Below are 16,953 nucleotides of genomic sequence, written 5' to 3'. Positions count from 1 at the left end.
CTTCTTTAATTTTTGGCCCAGTTGTTTTTCTGATAATGATTGAAAGATATACAGTAAGCCCTTTGATTTATATTTTTGAAGACAGATAGACTTTCTAATAAATAAATTCATCATAAAATTGAAAACATATTATTTGAAAAGCCTCAGGAATCCATATAAGAATTTATTCAACACCAAAAAACAATTTAGTTTAGCCCATTTGCTATGATACTACAAGTAGCATTTTATGCTACATAGCTGTACTTGATGCTACATAGCTTTTTTGAACACTTATATGCATAGCTGTACAGCACTTGCATATAAGTGTTCAAAAAAGCACCCAAGTGTGTAATGTATGTAGGCATCATCAGTCCTTGAGGCTGTCACAGACATTGTCAGATGTGCCACGCTGGGTTTGCTACCTGAGAGTCTAATATGCCAATAGAACTGATATTCAGGTGACACTTTTGCCAAATGGACTGGATTTTGGCAGAGTCCAGTCATTCTGCAACAACCAGATCCTCTATTTGCACCATCATGATAGTGGGACTGTAAGTAACCCTGGGCATAACTCATATGTTCAAGTCCTCAAATATGGCACTTAGTATACTGGAGGTGACTATTCTGGCATGAACCAACATAATCAAGGGTTGAGGTGTAGCATCAACCAGTGCAATAAAACTGCTTTGCTTATTGGAGGCTTAAAGTGATGAAACCCATGATTAGTGTCCAGAGCAAAGCTCCAACAATCCCCCATCTCTTCCATCATACAGTAAGATTGATGTCTTTTGAGGTTATATTGGGCATAACCTCAAAGGACATCAAGCTCTAAAATGGTGTTCACAGGCTGGCCACTAGAGAGCCCACCAGGCAGTGAGATTATATCAGCTAATGTATAATCTCACTGCCTCTACTCTGCCAAATAGTGGCTGGAGGGAGTCTGAATAGTGTGTGTGGAGGAGGGGAATTGTGTGCACTGTAATGTAATGATGAAATGTATTCAAAAGCATAATTTACAAAATATGAATTTCCAGTTTCTTGTACCAGTGGACTGTCTTTCCTTCATATGGTTAGTAAGACATCATTTGGTCTTTTGAATCCACTGAAGACATATATTTGTTGTATTCACACAGCGTTATGCTTCATTTTTGTTTGGCCTTTCTTGTTTCTGACTTCTACCATTTCGTGCTCCAACTCAGTAGAAATTATTAGAATGTCTCTTGTTTATCCATTTTGAAACAGCCACACCATTGTCAAAACTGCATATACTTACATCTTTTTCAGCTTTGCTGTTGAGATATTCTTTGAATTTTATTTTCCATCAGTATATAATTTACAGTACAATATGCCCTGGTCTCAAGTAATTGTACTACAAGCATATAGGAATTATAAAAATTATCCATATATAACAAATCTGGTTCGCTATTTCGAAAGGGTCACTCACGAGCTGGATTTAGGGAATAATTTCGACATTGTTTATTTAGATTTCAGCAAAGCTTTTGACTCAGTCCCACATGAGCGGTTACTTTATAAGCTGGAACAGGTTGGAATCACTGGTAAAATCCTTAGATGGATAGAAGGATGGCTTCAGGGCAGGAGGCAAAGGGTTGTGATAAATGGCTATTTCTCAGATTGGGTTGATGTAAGAAGTGGGGTTCCCCAAGGATCAGTATTAGGACCACTGTTGTTTTTAATTTTCATAAACGACATTGATGAAGGGATAGAGGGCGTGATATCTAAATTTGCAGATGATGTTAAAATTGGTAGAGTAGTTAATGATCACTGTCAAGCTGAGCTTCTTCAGAGAGACCTAGATAGACTTCAGGAATGGTCAGAAAAATGGCAGCTATGCTTTAATCCAACAAAGTGTAAGGTATTACACCTGGGAAACAGTAATCCCAAAATAACTTATTCACTTGGTGGAGTTCAACTAAACCCAGTACTGGAGGAAAGGGACTTGGGCGTTACGATACGGTCAGACATGAAATTCTCTGAGCATTGTAAACAGGTTGCAAGGAAGGCCCATGGTGTCCTATTGATGATCTATTGAACTTTTGCAAGTAGAGATAGGGACGTGATAATCCCATTATATAAGGCTTATGTTAGACCACACTTGGAATACTGTGTTCAAGTATGGAGACCGCACCTAAAGAAAGACATCGAGCTTCTTGAAAGGGTGCAAAGACGGGTAACTCGCCTGGTGAGATCTGCAAAAGGGCGTCCTTATGAAGAACGACTACGAATATGTGGGTTGCAGAGTTTGGAAACTAGACACCTTAGAGGAGATTTGATTGAGGTGTTTAAAGCTCTGAGAGGCATCAGTAAAATGAATGAGGACGAAATTTTCAAGATTATAAATGATGCTAGAACTAGGGGACATAAATTCAAGTTACGGGTGGAAATGTTTAGATTGGACTGCAGGAAGTTTTATTTTAGCCAGCGAGTTATAAATTACTGGAATAAGTTGCCTTCATGGGTGGGTGGTAGAGGCAGACAGTTTGGGGAAATTCAAGGGTCATCTGGATAGTGCCTTCGGGTAGGGGAGGCACGTGGGATGATAGGTTTAATTTCCTTTTTTTTTATTAATTATTATTATTTATTTATTTTGTTTTTATCATTGTTTTGTTTGGATATTTTTTTTTTTTTTTTGGCTGGTGCAGAATAAGCCATAGGCTTTCTTACACCATGCGGCCATTACTAATACTAATACTAATAAAAGAATGTCCAACATGACCTTTTCTTCTATAAGTTTCAGTATTACATTTGTGGCCTGCTCTTTTCCTCCCATTTCATTCAGTGCTCCTGTATGTACTAGACAGTCAACACAAGACTATTTGGCTCAGTCAGCATGTATAGTTTTATTTCATACTTTTTTATTTTATTTCAGATGTATTATCCAAAAAATAGACAGCTTTTCTAGATGATCATGGATTCATTCTAGTTGACAGTTATTTTCCAGAATAATAAATTTTTAGTATTGTACTGTTTTGATGGCCTCATTTTAGAAATATGGTCTGTAAGTAGTTCTTTGAGAGATTTTGTGCAAATGCAGGCATCTCATTATTAGTAGTAAAAATCTGTTAAGGCTCATGAATGATGAAAAGCATTTCATTGCAGATAGTGGGTCTTTTTTACAGTATCCTTGGATTCTTGATGCACAATTTGTTCCTGTGTGAAGAACTAATTCCAAGAAAATTTTAATTTCTCCTACACTAATATCTCTTCATTCATTTATTTGTGAGCCAGTTTCCACACCTGTTTCATACATAGTGGCTGTGTGAGTATTGGTTTCACAGACAAGCAACTGTTAAAATTCATCAGAATTTTATCACTTGCTTGCCAATGAAACTTCACATCCTTTTTTTGCGACCTCATTAATAGTCATAGTGAGTTAACAATCTCTTGTAAAAAGGATTATATTTTTATGGCCTTATTAAAAGAATTAGAAGCTAGCCCATATAACATGCCCACTTTGTTTGGACAATAAATCTCCACAAAGAGGGTAAACCTATAAGGCTGATTGATTCATCAGGTACTTAGCTTTATTTTCCTTAGTGTCTCATATATATCAGATTATTAACCAATTGTCATCCATAATTATGCAAAGGATTGTATCAACAATTCATGTAAATATTCTTCCTTTATGCACACAGGGTCATTTTGACCCCGTGCATGTGCTTTTGAGAAATCAACAAAAAATAATTAAAAATTGTACACTTTTTTGAAGCCACCTTTATTTTCAACCTTTTCTGAACACAACTGCAAAAAAACCATTTTTTATATTAAAAATGTAATTTTTGATTAATTTTTGAAGTTAAAACTCTCTTTAGACTTGTTGGTGAGTGAAATGCAAATTGAAAAACCCACTCATTTCAACAAACATATGTAATTGGATGCCAGCCTACACATTTCATGGAGCACTGCTGCATGAAATGTGTAGTGATTCCAGACAACACTTCGATGCCACAACACCAGAGAGCATTACTGATTGGAGGAAAGGTCATGTAATAAAGCCAGATTGTTGTCAATAATTGTATGTGATAGATGCCACTCAGCAAGTGCATATATTATGTTTAACTTTATTCTTGAATTTTTCTCAATTGTGTGATAAATTAACAGAGATTTCTGGAATTTTAAGTGGAGAAATCAAAGAAAACATCTTCAAAAACAGCTGGTAAGATTTTCAGCTGTGTGAATGGAATAGATGAAAAGTAGGTGAACTGCTGAAATATTGTCTGGGGGCTCATTGACCCCACACAACAGTTCAGATTAAACCCTGTTGGGAAATGGTAAATTACACAACAAAAAATATGGAGCATTTGTTTAATAACCTTAAAATAGTAATTTGTCAAATAATGAACACTTATTTTTACTAGATGCTGTTTCATTATATACAAATGTTTGTTATTTGGTTTTTAGGAGCATTAGCAACTAAGGCCATATTGCTCCATGAATATGCGGTGGTTATTCCTGACCTTTCCGCATCCTCCATATTTGGTGGTGATGGGCTCGAACCCCGGGGTCTAATCAAGAAGCGTGTGCTACACACTGCTGCGCCTTCCCACCTGGCTACGGAGGCACCATATACAAATGTTCAAGTGCCACACAAGTTGCACATCTTATGAATTTAACTTACTAAGGATCAACTGCTCAAAGCAAGAGCAAGGTTCCCTGATAGGGTTGTATTTGAATTAGTTCAACTTTTAGTGGAAGCTAATTATCTAGCTTTCAAAAATAGGGTGTATAGACAGATTTATGGATTATCCATGGGGGCTCAATTTTAATAGCCTCCTGTCTGAGTTATATCTATCTAAGATAGAACAAATATATTTGCAATCTTTCATCCAACAAATTATACTTTATGGTAGAAATATATTGACAGTATTTTGTGTATAACAGACACGCAGTCAATAATAGATATTGTGGAAGTATTTAATAATGTACACGATAGGTTGAAATTTACCTTGGAAGAGGAATCCTGTCTGAGTTATATTTATCTGCAGGGTGGCCACAGTCTCATTTCCCTTATTTGAAATTGGTTAATACAAATCAATTGGCACTCCTACGTACAACATAACATTTATTTACAGCAATACAAACAAAGAAATATAAAACAGCAGGTTTAATAAATCAGCGGATCAGTATATTACCCATCATTTTCATAACAGAGGATAATTTGCTGCCAAGTTCTGTGGGACCTCCTTCATATCATTTTGGGAATTATAATATCACTGATGAGCTTCTTTGAGCTCATCAGTGATATTATAATTTTGTGCAACAATATCCTTTGTGAATCCTCTTAATGAATTGTGGCATCTATATATGATAGGTCAGGGCTTCAAGGTGGCCATTCAAGGGGAGCTGCCAACAGTGGTGACCCAAAGCCAATCCAGTATCTTGATAACATCTCATTTAGATATTTGCACATTTCGTTCCGGATCTAAATGAAATGTTACCAATTGTACTCATTAGAATCATTAGGCCTATAACACACTCCTACTCTTATTTTTGCTTTCCCAGTGCTTATGTCACACCAAATTAACTCAACATTGCACTGTCCATCTATATCATCTCGATGCACTTCTTTAGATTTTATGTTTTTATTAATTAACAGCGTAGCCACCTTCTCCCTTCCTATCCCTTCTGTACACATTGTACTCCCCAAATTTCAATTCTGCATTCCTAATCTGTGTGAAACTACTTCTCTGATATCCCAACAATATCCACCTTTGATGTCTTGACCAGCACTTTGAATTCATCAAATTTATTTACTATACTTCTAGCATTGGTGTTCATGCAAGTATACATGCACCTATTCTTATTCTTAGTTGCCCTAACACAGCCCATGTATTTATTTGTTTTATGATGACTGTCATCAGCCCCTAAAAACTCCAGCACCCCTCGCTCCAGGCCACTGCTCATTCTAATAGAAGTAGTGTAAGAATCACCTCTGCTTGTGGCTACTTTTAACCTTTCAGTCTGTGAATCCCCCCCAAGCTATCAGTTTTTCAACCTACCTAACGCTGCCTCGATAGCATCAGCAAATACTCTTGCACCCTTTCTATTTAAGTGTATCCCATCATTGTAGAAGCAGTCTCTCCTGTTAACAAGCACAGACCACACTGAAAAAATTCTTCCCCATGAGCCATGCATAAGCAGTACTTTGAAAAATAAAATAACAAAGGTAAGTTCCTTCTCATATTTATAGTGTGTATACTATACATGAAGGGAGACAAAATAGTTGCAGTACTAAATAATTTGTTTTTTGTGTGTATTAAGAAAAACAATGTTAAAATCAATAAGGCAATTTTTTTATTTTTTCGGCAAATTTACTGTAATCATATTATTTCACACTGAAAAATTACTTGCATATTTTTCCTACCCCATATTTTAGGATAAAAAATTCAGGGAAAAAAGGGGGAAAAGTCTGCAAGTAACTATGGTAAGTAAAATATCTGCAATATATATAACCTTCATATATGGTTTTCAAAATTAAAATTTGGATTTCTAAAATCTTAAAATCTTATCAGTAAATTAAGAAGTTTCTTAATAATTTTTATTTCATAGTTAACATTACAATTCAACCTATTTTAGATAAATCAACAAATTGATGAACTGAATAAACAGTTGTTAGCCATGAAAGGGCAATATGGTGAAAGCTTATCATCAGCAAGAGCCACTTCACAAACTTATGTACAACTTGAAAAAACTGTTCAGGTTAGTAAAATTTGTATTTTCTTTATGAATACTGATTTCAAAACCAATACATTGAAATATAAGATGCTTCAAGGGTATTTATTCACAGGTTGTCACATGCTGGAAAAGTCAGAGAAAGTCACTGAAATGAATATTTTTCATGGGTAGTCAGGGATATGAAACTTGGTTAGAGAAGTTAGATAGCTTTTCACTTTTTTGGTGAGAAATCAGAAAAAATGATAAAAGGTGGTGTCCTGCTGGTAGTGATGGGGTCTCTCTCAGAACCTTATAGATTTCATTCAGATCCCTTCTAAGGTACCAGGTTCTGTAAAGCATACATTGATAAAAGATGTCCTTTTGCCAATCTCACCATCAATTTTTTGACCTTTACAAGTAGCAGAGTCTTTTCTTAGATGTGGCCTACACATCTAGACTCAGTATTTCAAATTGGGATCACAGCATTGCCTTATACAGCAGATTATGACTTCACTACAAGCAAATGTTCTATAAATTATCAATAAGACTCCATAGTCTCTCCTTGCTTCTTGATAGTACTCACAAGGAAGTTAATGTTTGCTGGATCATATATCATAACTCCCAAATCTCTCTCTCTCTCTCTCTCTCTCTCTCTCTCTCTCTCTCTCTCTCTCTCTCTCTCTCTCTCTCTCTCTCTCTCTCTCTCATCTCATTCTTCAGAAGGACCAGATGATATGTGATTAGAAGGTTGGTCACTTCCCACCATCATTCCCATATCCAGATTAACTGAAAATTGTGATTTTTTTTTCATTGTCATTTTTTTCCATTTAAGAAATCAGAAACAATAGTGATTTCAGTGCCAGTAAATGAGGGATGTTATTTCTAGAACTTATCCAATATGTAGAGCAGCCATTAATTACAACCCTCTACCTCCTGTTCTGTCCCCATCCTTGAATCCTATCATGATCATCTAGCTTATGCAATAACCTCTTGTCTGGGATCCATTCAAATGTCTGACTAAAGACCAAATAAACATTGTCAAAATACTAAATTTCATTTCATGAATGACACTATCATAATAGCTAACCAAGTTAGTTAAACAAGAGTTTTCCTTTAGAAAATGGTGATGTGTATCCTTGAAAATACAATTTCATTTAGCATTTCCCTGCTACCAAAGTTTGGCTGACTGATCTGTACTTTCCCACAGTTTCTTAGAACACATTATATGTGCCTTACTGCAATTTAGGGAAGTAGATATGATACTGATCTGCTGGCTATATTACCTGCAAATAATAATGTTTGCACATACTCATATTGTTTGTTTGTTTGTTATTTGGTTTTTAGGAGCATTAGCAACTAAGGCCATATTGCTCCGGGATATGCAGTGGTCATTCCCTGAACTTTCCACATCCTCCGTATTTGGTGGTGACGGGCTCGAACCCCAGTCTAATCAAGAAGCGTGTGCTACGCACTGCTGCTCCTTCCCACCTGGCTACGGAGGAGCCCACATACTCATAGATCTCAGTAATGTTGTGGAGAGTTAACATGTTCAGCCTTGTATGGCTGTCTGCCACCTCTCTCTTTCCGTAACAGAAATATGGTAATGCAAGTATGTGTATGGTTAATTGCATATTGTATACTGTTTGTTTCTTCTGTGGTTTGCTTAGCATTGTATTGTTAAAATTTTTAAGCACATATAGGGGAAATGTTGGAATCATCCTGAGGGAGAATTTCTGCTACGTACAATTTACAACAAAAACTCAGAGGAAGAAAATATACGGTATTACTAAATGTGCTTATCCTTTGTACTTTGGTTGGAAGATTGGTGATCAGGACAAAACTTAGGCTTCATATATTTGCTGTATTACTTGTATCACAAATTTGAGGATATGGCTAAGTAGAAAAATTAAAGGTATGTCTTTTGTTGTTCTTAGAGTGTAGTGAGAACCACACTGATGATTGTTATTTCTACAAGAGAAAAATATGAGGGATATCCAGAAAAAGCTGGAAAAACATCAAATATCCTAATATATCATCTACAATAAGTATTTTTCCACATAATGAAGACCTGCCAATATCCAACCCTCCAAAATCATGGGATAAAGGAAGCAGTGATGAATATAGTGAGGATTTTTATGTTGCAGACTTTGCTGGACCATTCACTTCAACAGATTTGGACTACCAACCTGAAAATTATAATGTGACATGCTTAATTAAACAAGAAGAGTTCAATGACATTTTTAGATTTAAACTTATCTAAGGCGCAAGCAGAACTCCTTGGTTACAACAGTGGATATTATTTAAAGCAGTAACTAAAATTACAATATATTGAAAATGTCACAAAGTGTTTTCAAAATATTTCTGTAAAGATATTAATAGTCTTCTGAATGAACTGGGCATTGAACACAAGCCTAATTAATGATGTATATTTATCATGCCTCAAAATGAAGTTTAAATGTAGTTTTTCTGCACAATGGAAACAAAACTCATCAGTTCCTTCGCTTTCTATTGTTGGCTTGAAGGAAACATATCAAAGTGTGGCCAAAATTTTTATCAACATGGTCTTGTTAAGAGAAGAGGCTTTCTACAGGGCTTGAATACACAATGCACTTAAATAGAAAGAGAGCAAGAATATTTGCTGATGCTGTTGAGGCAGCATTAGGTGAATCAGAAAATTGCTTTCCTGGGAAGATACTAGAGTAATAGATTAACAACAGCCGCAGGCAGAGATGAAAGTGATTCTTGCACTGCTTTTGTTGAAACATGCAGCAGCCTGAAAATCCAGGTGTTGGGGAGTTCAAGACCTGCTGTGGGGGTCCTCATGGAACAAGCAAATACATGGGCTGTGTTAGGATAACTAAGATTAAGAAACAGGCATATGTATACTTGTGTATACGGCAGTTGTAGGAGCATAGTAAATAAATTCAATGAATTTGAAGCACTGGTCAAGTCATTGTGCGGGATATCAGAGATGTGGTGTCACTCAGATATAAGAGATGCAGAATTTTAATATGGGAAGTACAATGTGTATAGAAAAGAAAGACAGGACAGGATGAGGCTGGTTATGCTCTTAATTAAGAAGCATATAAAAGCTATGGCACTGTGTCCAGCTGATATGGGTGGCCAGTGCAATGTTGAGTCAGTTTGGTGTGACATAAGCAATGGAAAAATGAAAATAAGAGTAGGAGTGTGTTATAGGCCTAATGACTGTGATGAGTATAATGAATAACTGTACAGAGAATCAGAACGTCTTATAATGGGATATTTTAGCTTTCCAGACATTGACTGAGACTTCTGGTCTGGTCACTCACACACACAGACAAGACTTTTGCAGATTTATTGGATGACTGTTTTCTACAGCAGCATATTAGAGCAGCAACAAGAAAGAGAGAGTATTACTTGTGATCTGATTATCAGCAGTAATTCTGCAGATAAAAGAACTGCTAGGTGGCACTCCACAATACACAGTGCATTTATCTGGGATTTGCTTAAAGATGTAATTACCATCACAAATAAAGGAAAGGGTTTTTGCTTTCATAAAGGTGAACTATAGTGGTCTCAGACTTTTTAAATTATATACAGTGAGAGCAATTGATGATGTTACCAACAGCAAACTCTACATAGAAAGCATTCAGGGAAATAATCATAGAAGCTACTAGGTTTTGTACCAATTAAGAAGGACTAGACCTAATTGGATGAACTAATGAGACTCATGGCTGAGAAGTAAAATGCATGGAATGCATATAAATTATAAGGTAGTACAGAGGTCTATGGTAGATATAAACTAGTCTGCAATCAAGTCACAAGGGAGGTTAGGCAAGCTAACAGATAATCTGCCTTAGGCATGCTAAGGAAGATTATGAGAAGACTTTGGCAAAGGACTCAAAGAAAAAGAGCAAAGATTACTTATGTAAACTCTTCTTTCTAGGGTTTGAACCACATTAGCCCATTTGATATTGATAGTTTAACTTTTGATGATCCTGCTCAGGTTGCTGATAAACTGAATAGGTATTTTGCATCTACATTTACATAAGGAATTCTTTAGGCAAGAGGATGCAAGAAGTTTATCAAAATGTAACAGAATCTTTAAATGATTTTATGATAACTGAGAGGAAAGGGGAAGAGAAATTATTGAAGTTAAAAAAAAAGCACTTATAAAAAAGCCAGATGTAACCTGGGGTGGATGGAATCTATGCAGTAGTAGGAGAATCAGAAAACAAAAGAGGTAGGCAAACCCTTAGCCATAATTATCAGAACGGCCTGATGTAGCTGAGTGATCAGGAGCGTGTGTGCAGTGACATGCACTCTTTGAGTGGCCTGAGGTTCAACCCCATGACTGCTAAATATGATTAACATTTGTATTGATGATTTATTGTAAATCACTGACCTGGTGGCCGTGCCAGAGTATGAACAAGGACATTAACATTATTGAATTCAGGAAAGGTCCCTGTGCACTGGACATGTGCAAATGTACCTCTAGTTCACAAAGGTGGATCAAAAGGTGACATGAGTAAGTACAGACCTGTTAGCCTAAATTCTGTTTCAGAGAAGATAATGGACTCACTAGTTAAAGAAGTAATACAAGACTATCTAGACAGGAGTTCAGTTGTTGTACTGCAGTAACAGCATGAATTTCTTAAGGAACAGTCTTGTTTCATCAATTTGATTGGATACTATTTCCAGAACTAGTATCCAGTTTCTTTGTTATTGCATCAGCAGTAACAAAGGAACTGGATGCAAAAATTAATTTTGATATCATATACTTGGATTTCAGGAAAGATTTTGATATTGTTGCATTTAAATGACTGCTGTAAAAATTGGAGCAGTGTAGCATTAAGGGCAAGTTTTTGCTATGGATAAAGGGATGGTTGAGTAGTAGAAGACTGATAGTGGTTATCAATGGACTAATGCTCTTCATGGACTAATGTTTTTAGTGGCATCCTGCAGGGTTCAGTGCTAGGCCATTGTCATTTTATTTCTTTATTAATAATATTGATAAAGCTATATTAGGCTTATTGTCTATGTTTGCAGATGATACAAAGTTTGGCAGGATGGTTAATGATAGTAATCAAGGTATGTATGCTACTGCAACAAGATCTAGAAAAATTAGGCAGATGGGCTGAGAAGTGGCGATTGGATTTTAACATTCACAAATACAAGGTACTGCGTATGGATAGCTGTAATCCCAGATTAACATACCAACTATTTGATACCATGCTCAGAGTAGTGGAAAATGAAAAATACTTGGGAGTAATTGTGCAGTCAGATATGAAGTTCTCTGATTAGTGCAGACAGGCTGCCGGAATATCTCATGGAGTTTTGTCAGTGATATGCAGGAATTTTGCTAGCAGCAATGAGGAAGTGATATCCCATTATAATAGGCAGTGGTCATGCCACATATTGAGTACTGAATACAGGTCAGGAGGCCTCATTCTAGAAAGGATGTAGAGCTGCTGGAACAGGTGCAGTGAAGGGCAATGAGATTGATGAGATGAACAAAGGGATACTCTTGCCAAGAAAGGCTTCAGTTCTGCAAAGTGCAGCATCTAGAGACTGAGAACCTGTGAGGTGATCCGATTGAGGTGTTTAAGGCTTTGAATGGCTTGAACAAGCTCAGTGTTGATGGGATTCTTCCTTTTGTTCAGACTAGGCTCCTTAGGGTGCATAAATTCAAATTGAGGAAAAATGGTTGAGAATAGAATAGGTGTGGAAGTTTGCCTTCAGCCAGGAGCCTGTTGACTGTTGGAACAAACTTCCATCTATTGTTGCAGAAGTGGATAGTTTAATAAATTCAAGGAATTTATAAAAACTTTTAATTAAATTAAATATTAAATTTAATTTAATTTAATATTAATTAAATATTAAATCCCTTCTTCTATTTCAAGGTAATTTTCTTTCTGACCATGAAAAGCCCTCCTTTTATACCAGCAATACAACTTTTGATTTTTTTTTTTCTGCTTTTTTGAATTATTTTTAGTTTTGCACTAACTGAAAGATAATGACTGGACATGTTTAGTACCAATGTATAGCAGAACATATACAGATTATCTTAAATTATATGGCGCCTCCGTAGCCAGGTGGAAAGGAGCAACAGTGCGTAGCACATGCTTCTTGATTAGACCGGGGTTCGAGCCAGTCACCACCAAATATGGAGGATGCGGAAAGGTTAGGGAATGACCACCGCATATTTCCAGAGCAATATGGCCTTAGTTGCTAATGCTCCTAAAAAAAAAAAACCAAAAAACCAAATCTTAGATTATATTCACTAGTAAAGGATGTTAAACTTAGAAAGAATCTTAAGCTGTAGGAAGTGGGCTAGGACATTTCTGTAATAGGTAAGGGAAGGTGAGAAAGAGCATGTCCCATTACCTACTACTTTTCATTTCCCCTGAAAAGTAATCAATATCAGTGTTGTTATCTGTCTGTATAACTTCTGTCAAAAATCATGCAATCCTAATATTTTAATGAATTGAGTGGGTTTCAAGGGAAAATGAATGTTCACTTTGAAAAATGAGACTAACTTTTCATGCAGCACAACAGTTTAAGTCACATTTTAGTAAATATTGGTAAAAAACCAAATACTATACTTCTTTTAATCTATGAATAGACAGGCAAATAGTTAAAATAATTGTTAGTAAAAATTCTGAGGTCAATAAAGACTCATTTTATTCACTTAATTTGATAGCTCTAGGTGAATATCTAAAGCATTGGTTTAAATTAGTAAATAAGCTGTGTACCCAAATTTTTGTATGAGCTAAAAAAAAAAAAAATGCCCCAAAACATATTTAAAAATTATATTACCAACAATTTGGGTACTTTTTCAGGAAAATGCTGTACGAGTTGTTCTCAGCTCATTGAGAACAACTAGTGCATCATTTTCTGTATTCATTCAAAACACTTAAAATGTTTCGTCAATTTATGCTATATATTTGAGAATGGAATAAATTGTTATTAAAAATGCAGCTAATCATCAGCATTCACTGTATTTTTTGAGAAAAAAAAATGGTTGAAAATTGGGCCAAAGTAGCACACCATGCTGCATTTTGAGTAAGCAGTTCAGTCTCCATTATTTCATACAGGACTCTGTGGCCTATATACATGTATTCTGCATGTTAACATACCATTCAGGTGAAAAAAGGCTTTTCCCTATGAAACATGCTTGTTAGAACATATAGATTATTCTCTGAAAAATGGAAAATATTACCATAAAAGTTGGCTCTTTCTCTTTATCACCAAAAGATTGCTGGGCTTGATTTTTGTATGGAAATGGGTTAACATTGATTTGAACTGTCTTGTATGTCAGTGACTCTTCTAATTCAACTTGGTAACTAGTCTATTTATTGTTGTAGAGGATAAATAGACTCTACAACAATAAATAGTAACTAGTCTATTTATTGTTACTAGTCAACAGTTACTGTTACTAGTCAACAGTAACTAGTCTATTTATTGTTGCCCTTGCACAAGAATGCTTTCAGCATTCCTGTGCAAGGGCACTGAATGTTAAGTACTTGTACCAGCCTCAATTTCTGTATCTGGTACAGGTACATGTTCCAGATACAGAAAGAGGAGAGGCTCCATTTTGATAATCTAATTACCATATTGGATTCAAGGAGAATGTTATTTATTGAGAGTGTTTTGGGTTGTGCTGCCAACTCTGAAGTTGGAAGAGGTGCTGTCACAGTCTGAGTTGTTTCTTGAGATTTGGGCTTGGTCCATCTGTCGTCATTCCTGGACCAGTGGATGCCATGCAGTACATTGACATTCTGGATAATTCTGCTCTCCCTGCACTATGGAAGCAGTATGAGTAAGGTTCATTTTCGTTCCAGCATAACAGTGTGATGCTGTATTGCTTGTAATGACTTGGTTTGAAGACAGGGTTTATCAATGAGGATATAGTGTGTAATTAAGGTGGGCTGACACATAATTAAATATTGTATCAATAAAATGTTATTTAAAACATGCAAGTGTTCAATTACTTTGGCATTATAATGTATTAGCTAGATTCACAAAATGCCACAGAAAGGTGCCACTCTTACAATCTGTACTTTGGCAATAGTCTTGGCTGAACAGTTAAGAAAAATAATATTTCTTTTTTTTTTTTGAGTCCAAATATATGAAAAAAATTAAATTTATGAAACATGTTATGAAAATTTATGAAAAACATGTTATATAACATTTGTAAAAATCTCCTCCCCTCCCCTCCCCTGTAGTCACTTAAATGTTTCTTTACATTCGTGGTTGTACATTCGTAGTTGCTTTATAATTTTAATGTTACACATGGTATTATATTATATTATACAAATAATATATATGAACAAGAAGAATTAAGCCTTTTAATATTCAATTAAACGTTTTATATAATTTTTATTGTTGAATCAAATGAATTGGTTAAATCAATAAGGTTTTTTACCATCTGTTATATACAAATTGCTATTAAGATTTTATGTTTATATTTTTTGCTATTCAGGTACTAGAACAGAGGATCAAACATTTTGTCAGTACTGCACAAAAGATGATGCAAGACAAATATCTTGATTCATTCCATATAGAGAAAGAAATTCAGAGCCTTCAGAACAAATGGTCTTCTTTTCATATGCAGGTTAATCAGAATCGCAAATTAATTGACCTTTCTCTTGAGTACTTCCAGCTTGTTGAAGAGGTAAACAATTTTTAGTGACTGTTAATTTCATAGTATTTTTTCAGAAATATTTATTTTCATTACTAATTTGTTTTTTTCAAAAATCATACCATTAAGATCAAGAAATTGTCTGAAAGCATCTTTTTTTATTAAGAAAGAGGGGTAAATGATGAAGAGGTCATTCTTAATACAGTGAAATGTTTTAGAAAATTACAGAATACTGAAAGTTCAAATATCAGATGTAGAGGAAAGATATAAATAAACAAGACATTTGGTCTTTTCTATTGAAAAATTCATTATTCAAAAATTTCATTTCATTCAAGTAAGTTATTGTTGAAATTCTTCTTATTCCATAGTGTAAATGAGAACAAATATTTAGGCAGTATTTGAGCAGTTCACATTGACAAACAGTATCCTTTTAGGTTACTGTAGAATGAGGAAGAAATGTTAATAGGGCATCATTCTTTCATTGACTGAGAATTGAGGATTTGGCTATTTAGAGATAGAAAATGAATAATATAGCTGTGGGGTATACTGTTCTTTTAGATATTTTTTGAAAAGTGAGGGGGGAATTGAGTTTTTTTTTTGTTTGTTTTTAGTTAGTTGTTGGCACATCGGCTTCTGTGGCCATAATGCACCTCCCAAGGTTTTTGCAGTACTCTGAATCAATCTCTCTCTCAATCCCCCGCCGACTGGGCGGGGGATTGAGAGAGAGAGCCTCAATTTAACTTACACACTAGAAAATTTGAGTACAAATTAGGAATGAGATCCTGACCAGTGGAATTAGTCCAAGGAAAAGAATTATTATTTAAAAAATTCTAAAGCCAAATTATTATTAGGAAATCTATACACATGGACCAGCAAATTTCCATTTATTCTCTTCTGGTAGGTCAGAAGAGTTTACATATTCATTGTGACTGCTTGCATATTGAATTAATTATTTAGGGCTGCCATATTTTGGCATCACAGATCACAATGGACTATGCATTTTTCATGTTATTACGGACTTGAACCTGCAAGTAACTCTTTACTTGTGATCATGAACACTAAACACACAAAATATTGGGAAATCATATTGATTTTATTGAGAATAATTGAGTTTCCTTAGGTGGGGAAAAAATACTGAGTTTAAGATGAGAGAATTTTCTTCCCAAATGAAGTTTAAGGAATCAAGAACTTTACAGTCTTCAATTTTTTTTTAACCATATGAATGAAATCTAGCAGTGTTATAAATAAGGATATTCTGCTTCAAGGGATTGTTTGTTTGTTTGTTTTTTGTTTGGTTTTTATCATTTTAGTTGAAATGCTGACTAAAAACTTAGTATACCACCAATATTTGTGGGATGCTAAACACCTAATACCTAAGCACACTGCTATTTGATGAAATAGCAGTGTGCTTAGGTGTTCTAATGAAAAGATATTCAAGAGTTCCAATACAAAGGGGACTGTTTAGAAATTAAGAGGTGAAAGGGAGAATATTTCAATAGGAACTTCAGAATTAGAATTTTGGGGAACTGAATACTTTGAATACTTTTATATTTTATGAATATCAGATAAAGACAAGATATGACAGTGAACTGAGTTTAAAGGAGGTCTCAGTTGGAAAAAGAACTGCCAGATTTGGTTCAGCATTTTGTCTAGTTTTGTTTGAGGTTAGCAATTTG

The 16,953-nt window shown here is 35.1% G+C and overlaps 1 protein-coding gene across 1 annotated transcript in view; it reads left to right on the top strand.

Moving 5' to 3' along the window:
* Positions 1 to 16,953, top strand: part of LOC150082232 (uncharacterized) — a 1,008,282-nt gene that overhangs the window by 85,439 nt on the left and 905,890 nt on the right. The window contains exons 17-18 of the mRNA XM_090379191.1: positions 6,574 to 6,696; positions 15,119 to 15,310. Of these exons, the coding sequence (XP_090235317.1) occupies positions 6,574 to 6,696; positions 15,119 to 15,310 (315 nt within the window). The remainder of the gene's footprint in view (positions 1 to 6,573; positions 6,697 to 15,118; positions 15,311 to 16,953) is intronic.

This window comes from Mastigoproctus giganteus, chromosome 8 (genome assembly GCF_048544385.1).
Source record: "Mastigoproctus giganteus isolate SK-2022 chromosome 8, ASM4854438v1, whole genome shotgun sequence".
Taxonomy (NCBI): domain Eukaryota; kingdom Metazoa; phylum Arthropoda; class Arachnida; order Uropygi; family Thelyphonidae; genus Mastigoproctus; species Mastigoproctus giganteus.
The sequence above is the reverse complement of the archived record's forward strand: the minus strand, read 5'-3'. Positions and strand labels throughout refer to the sequence as shown.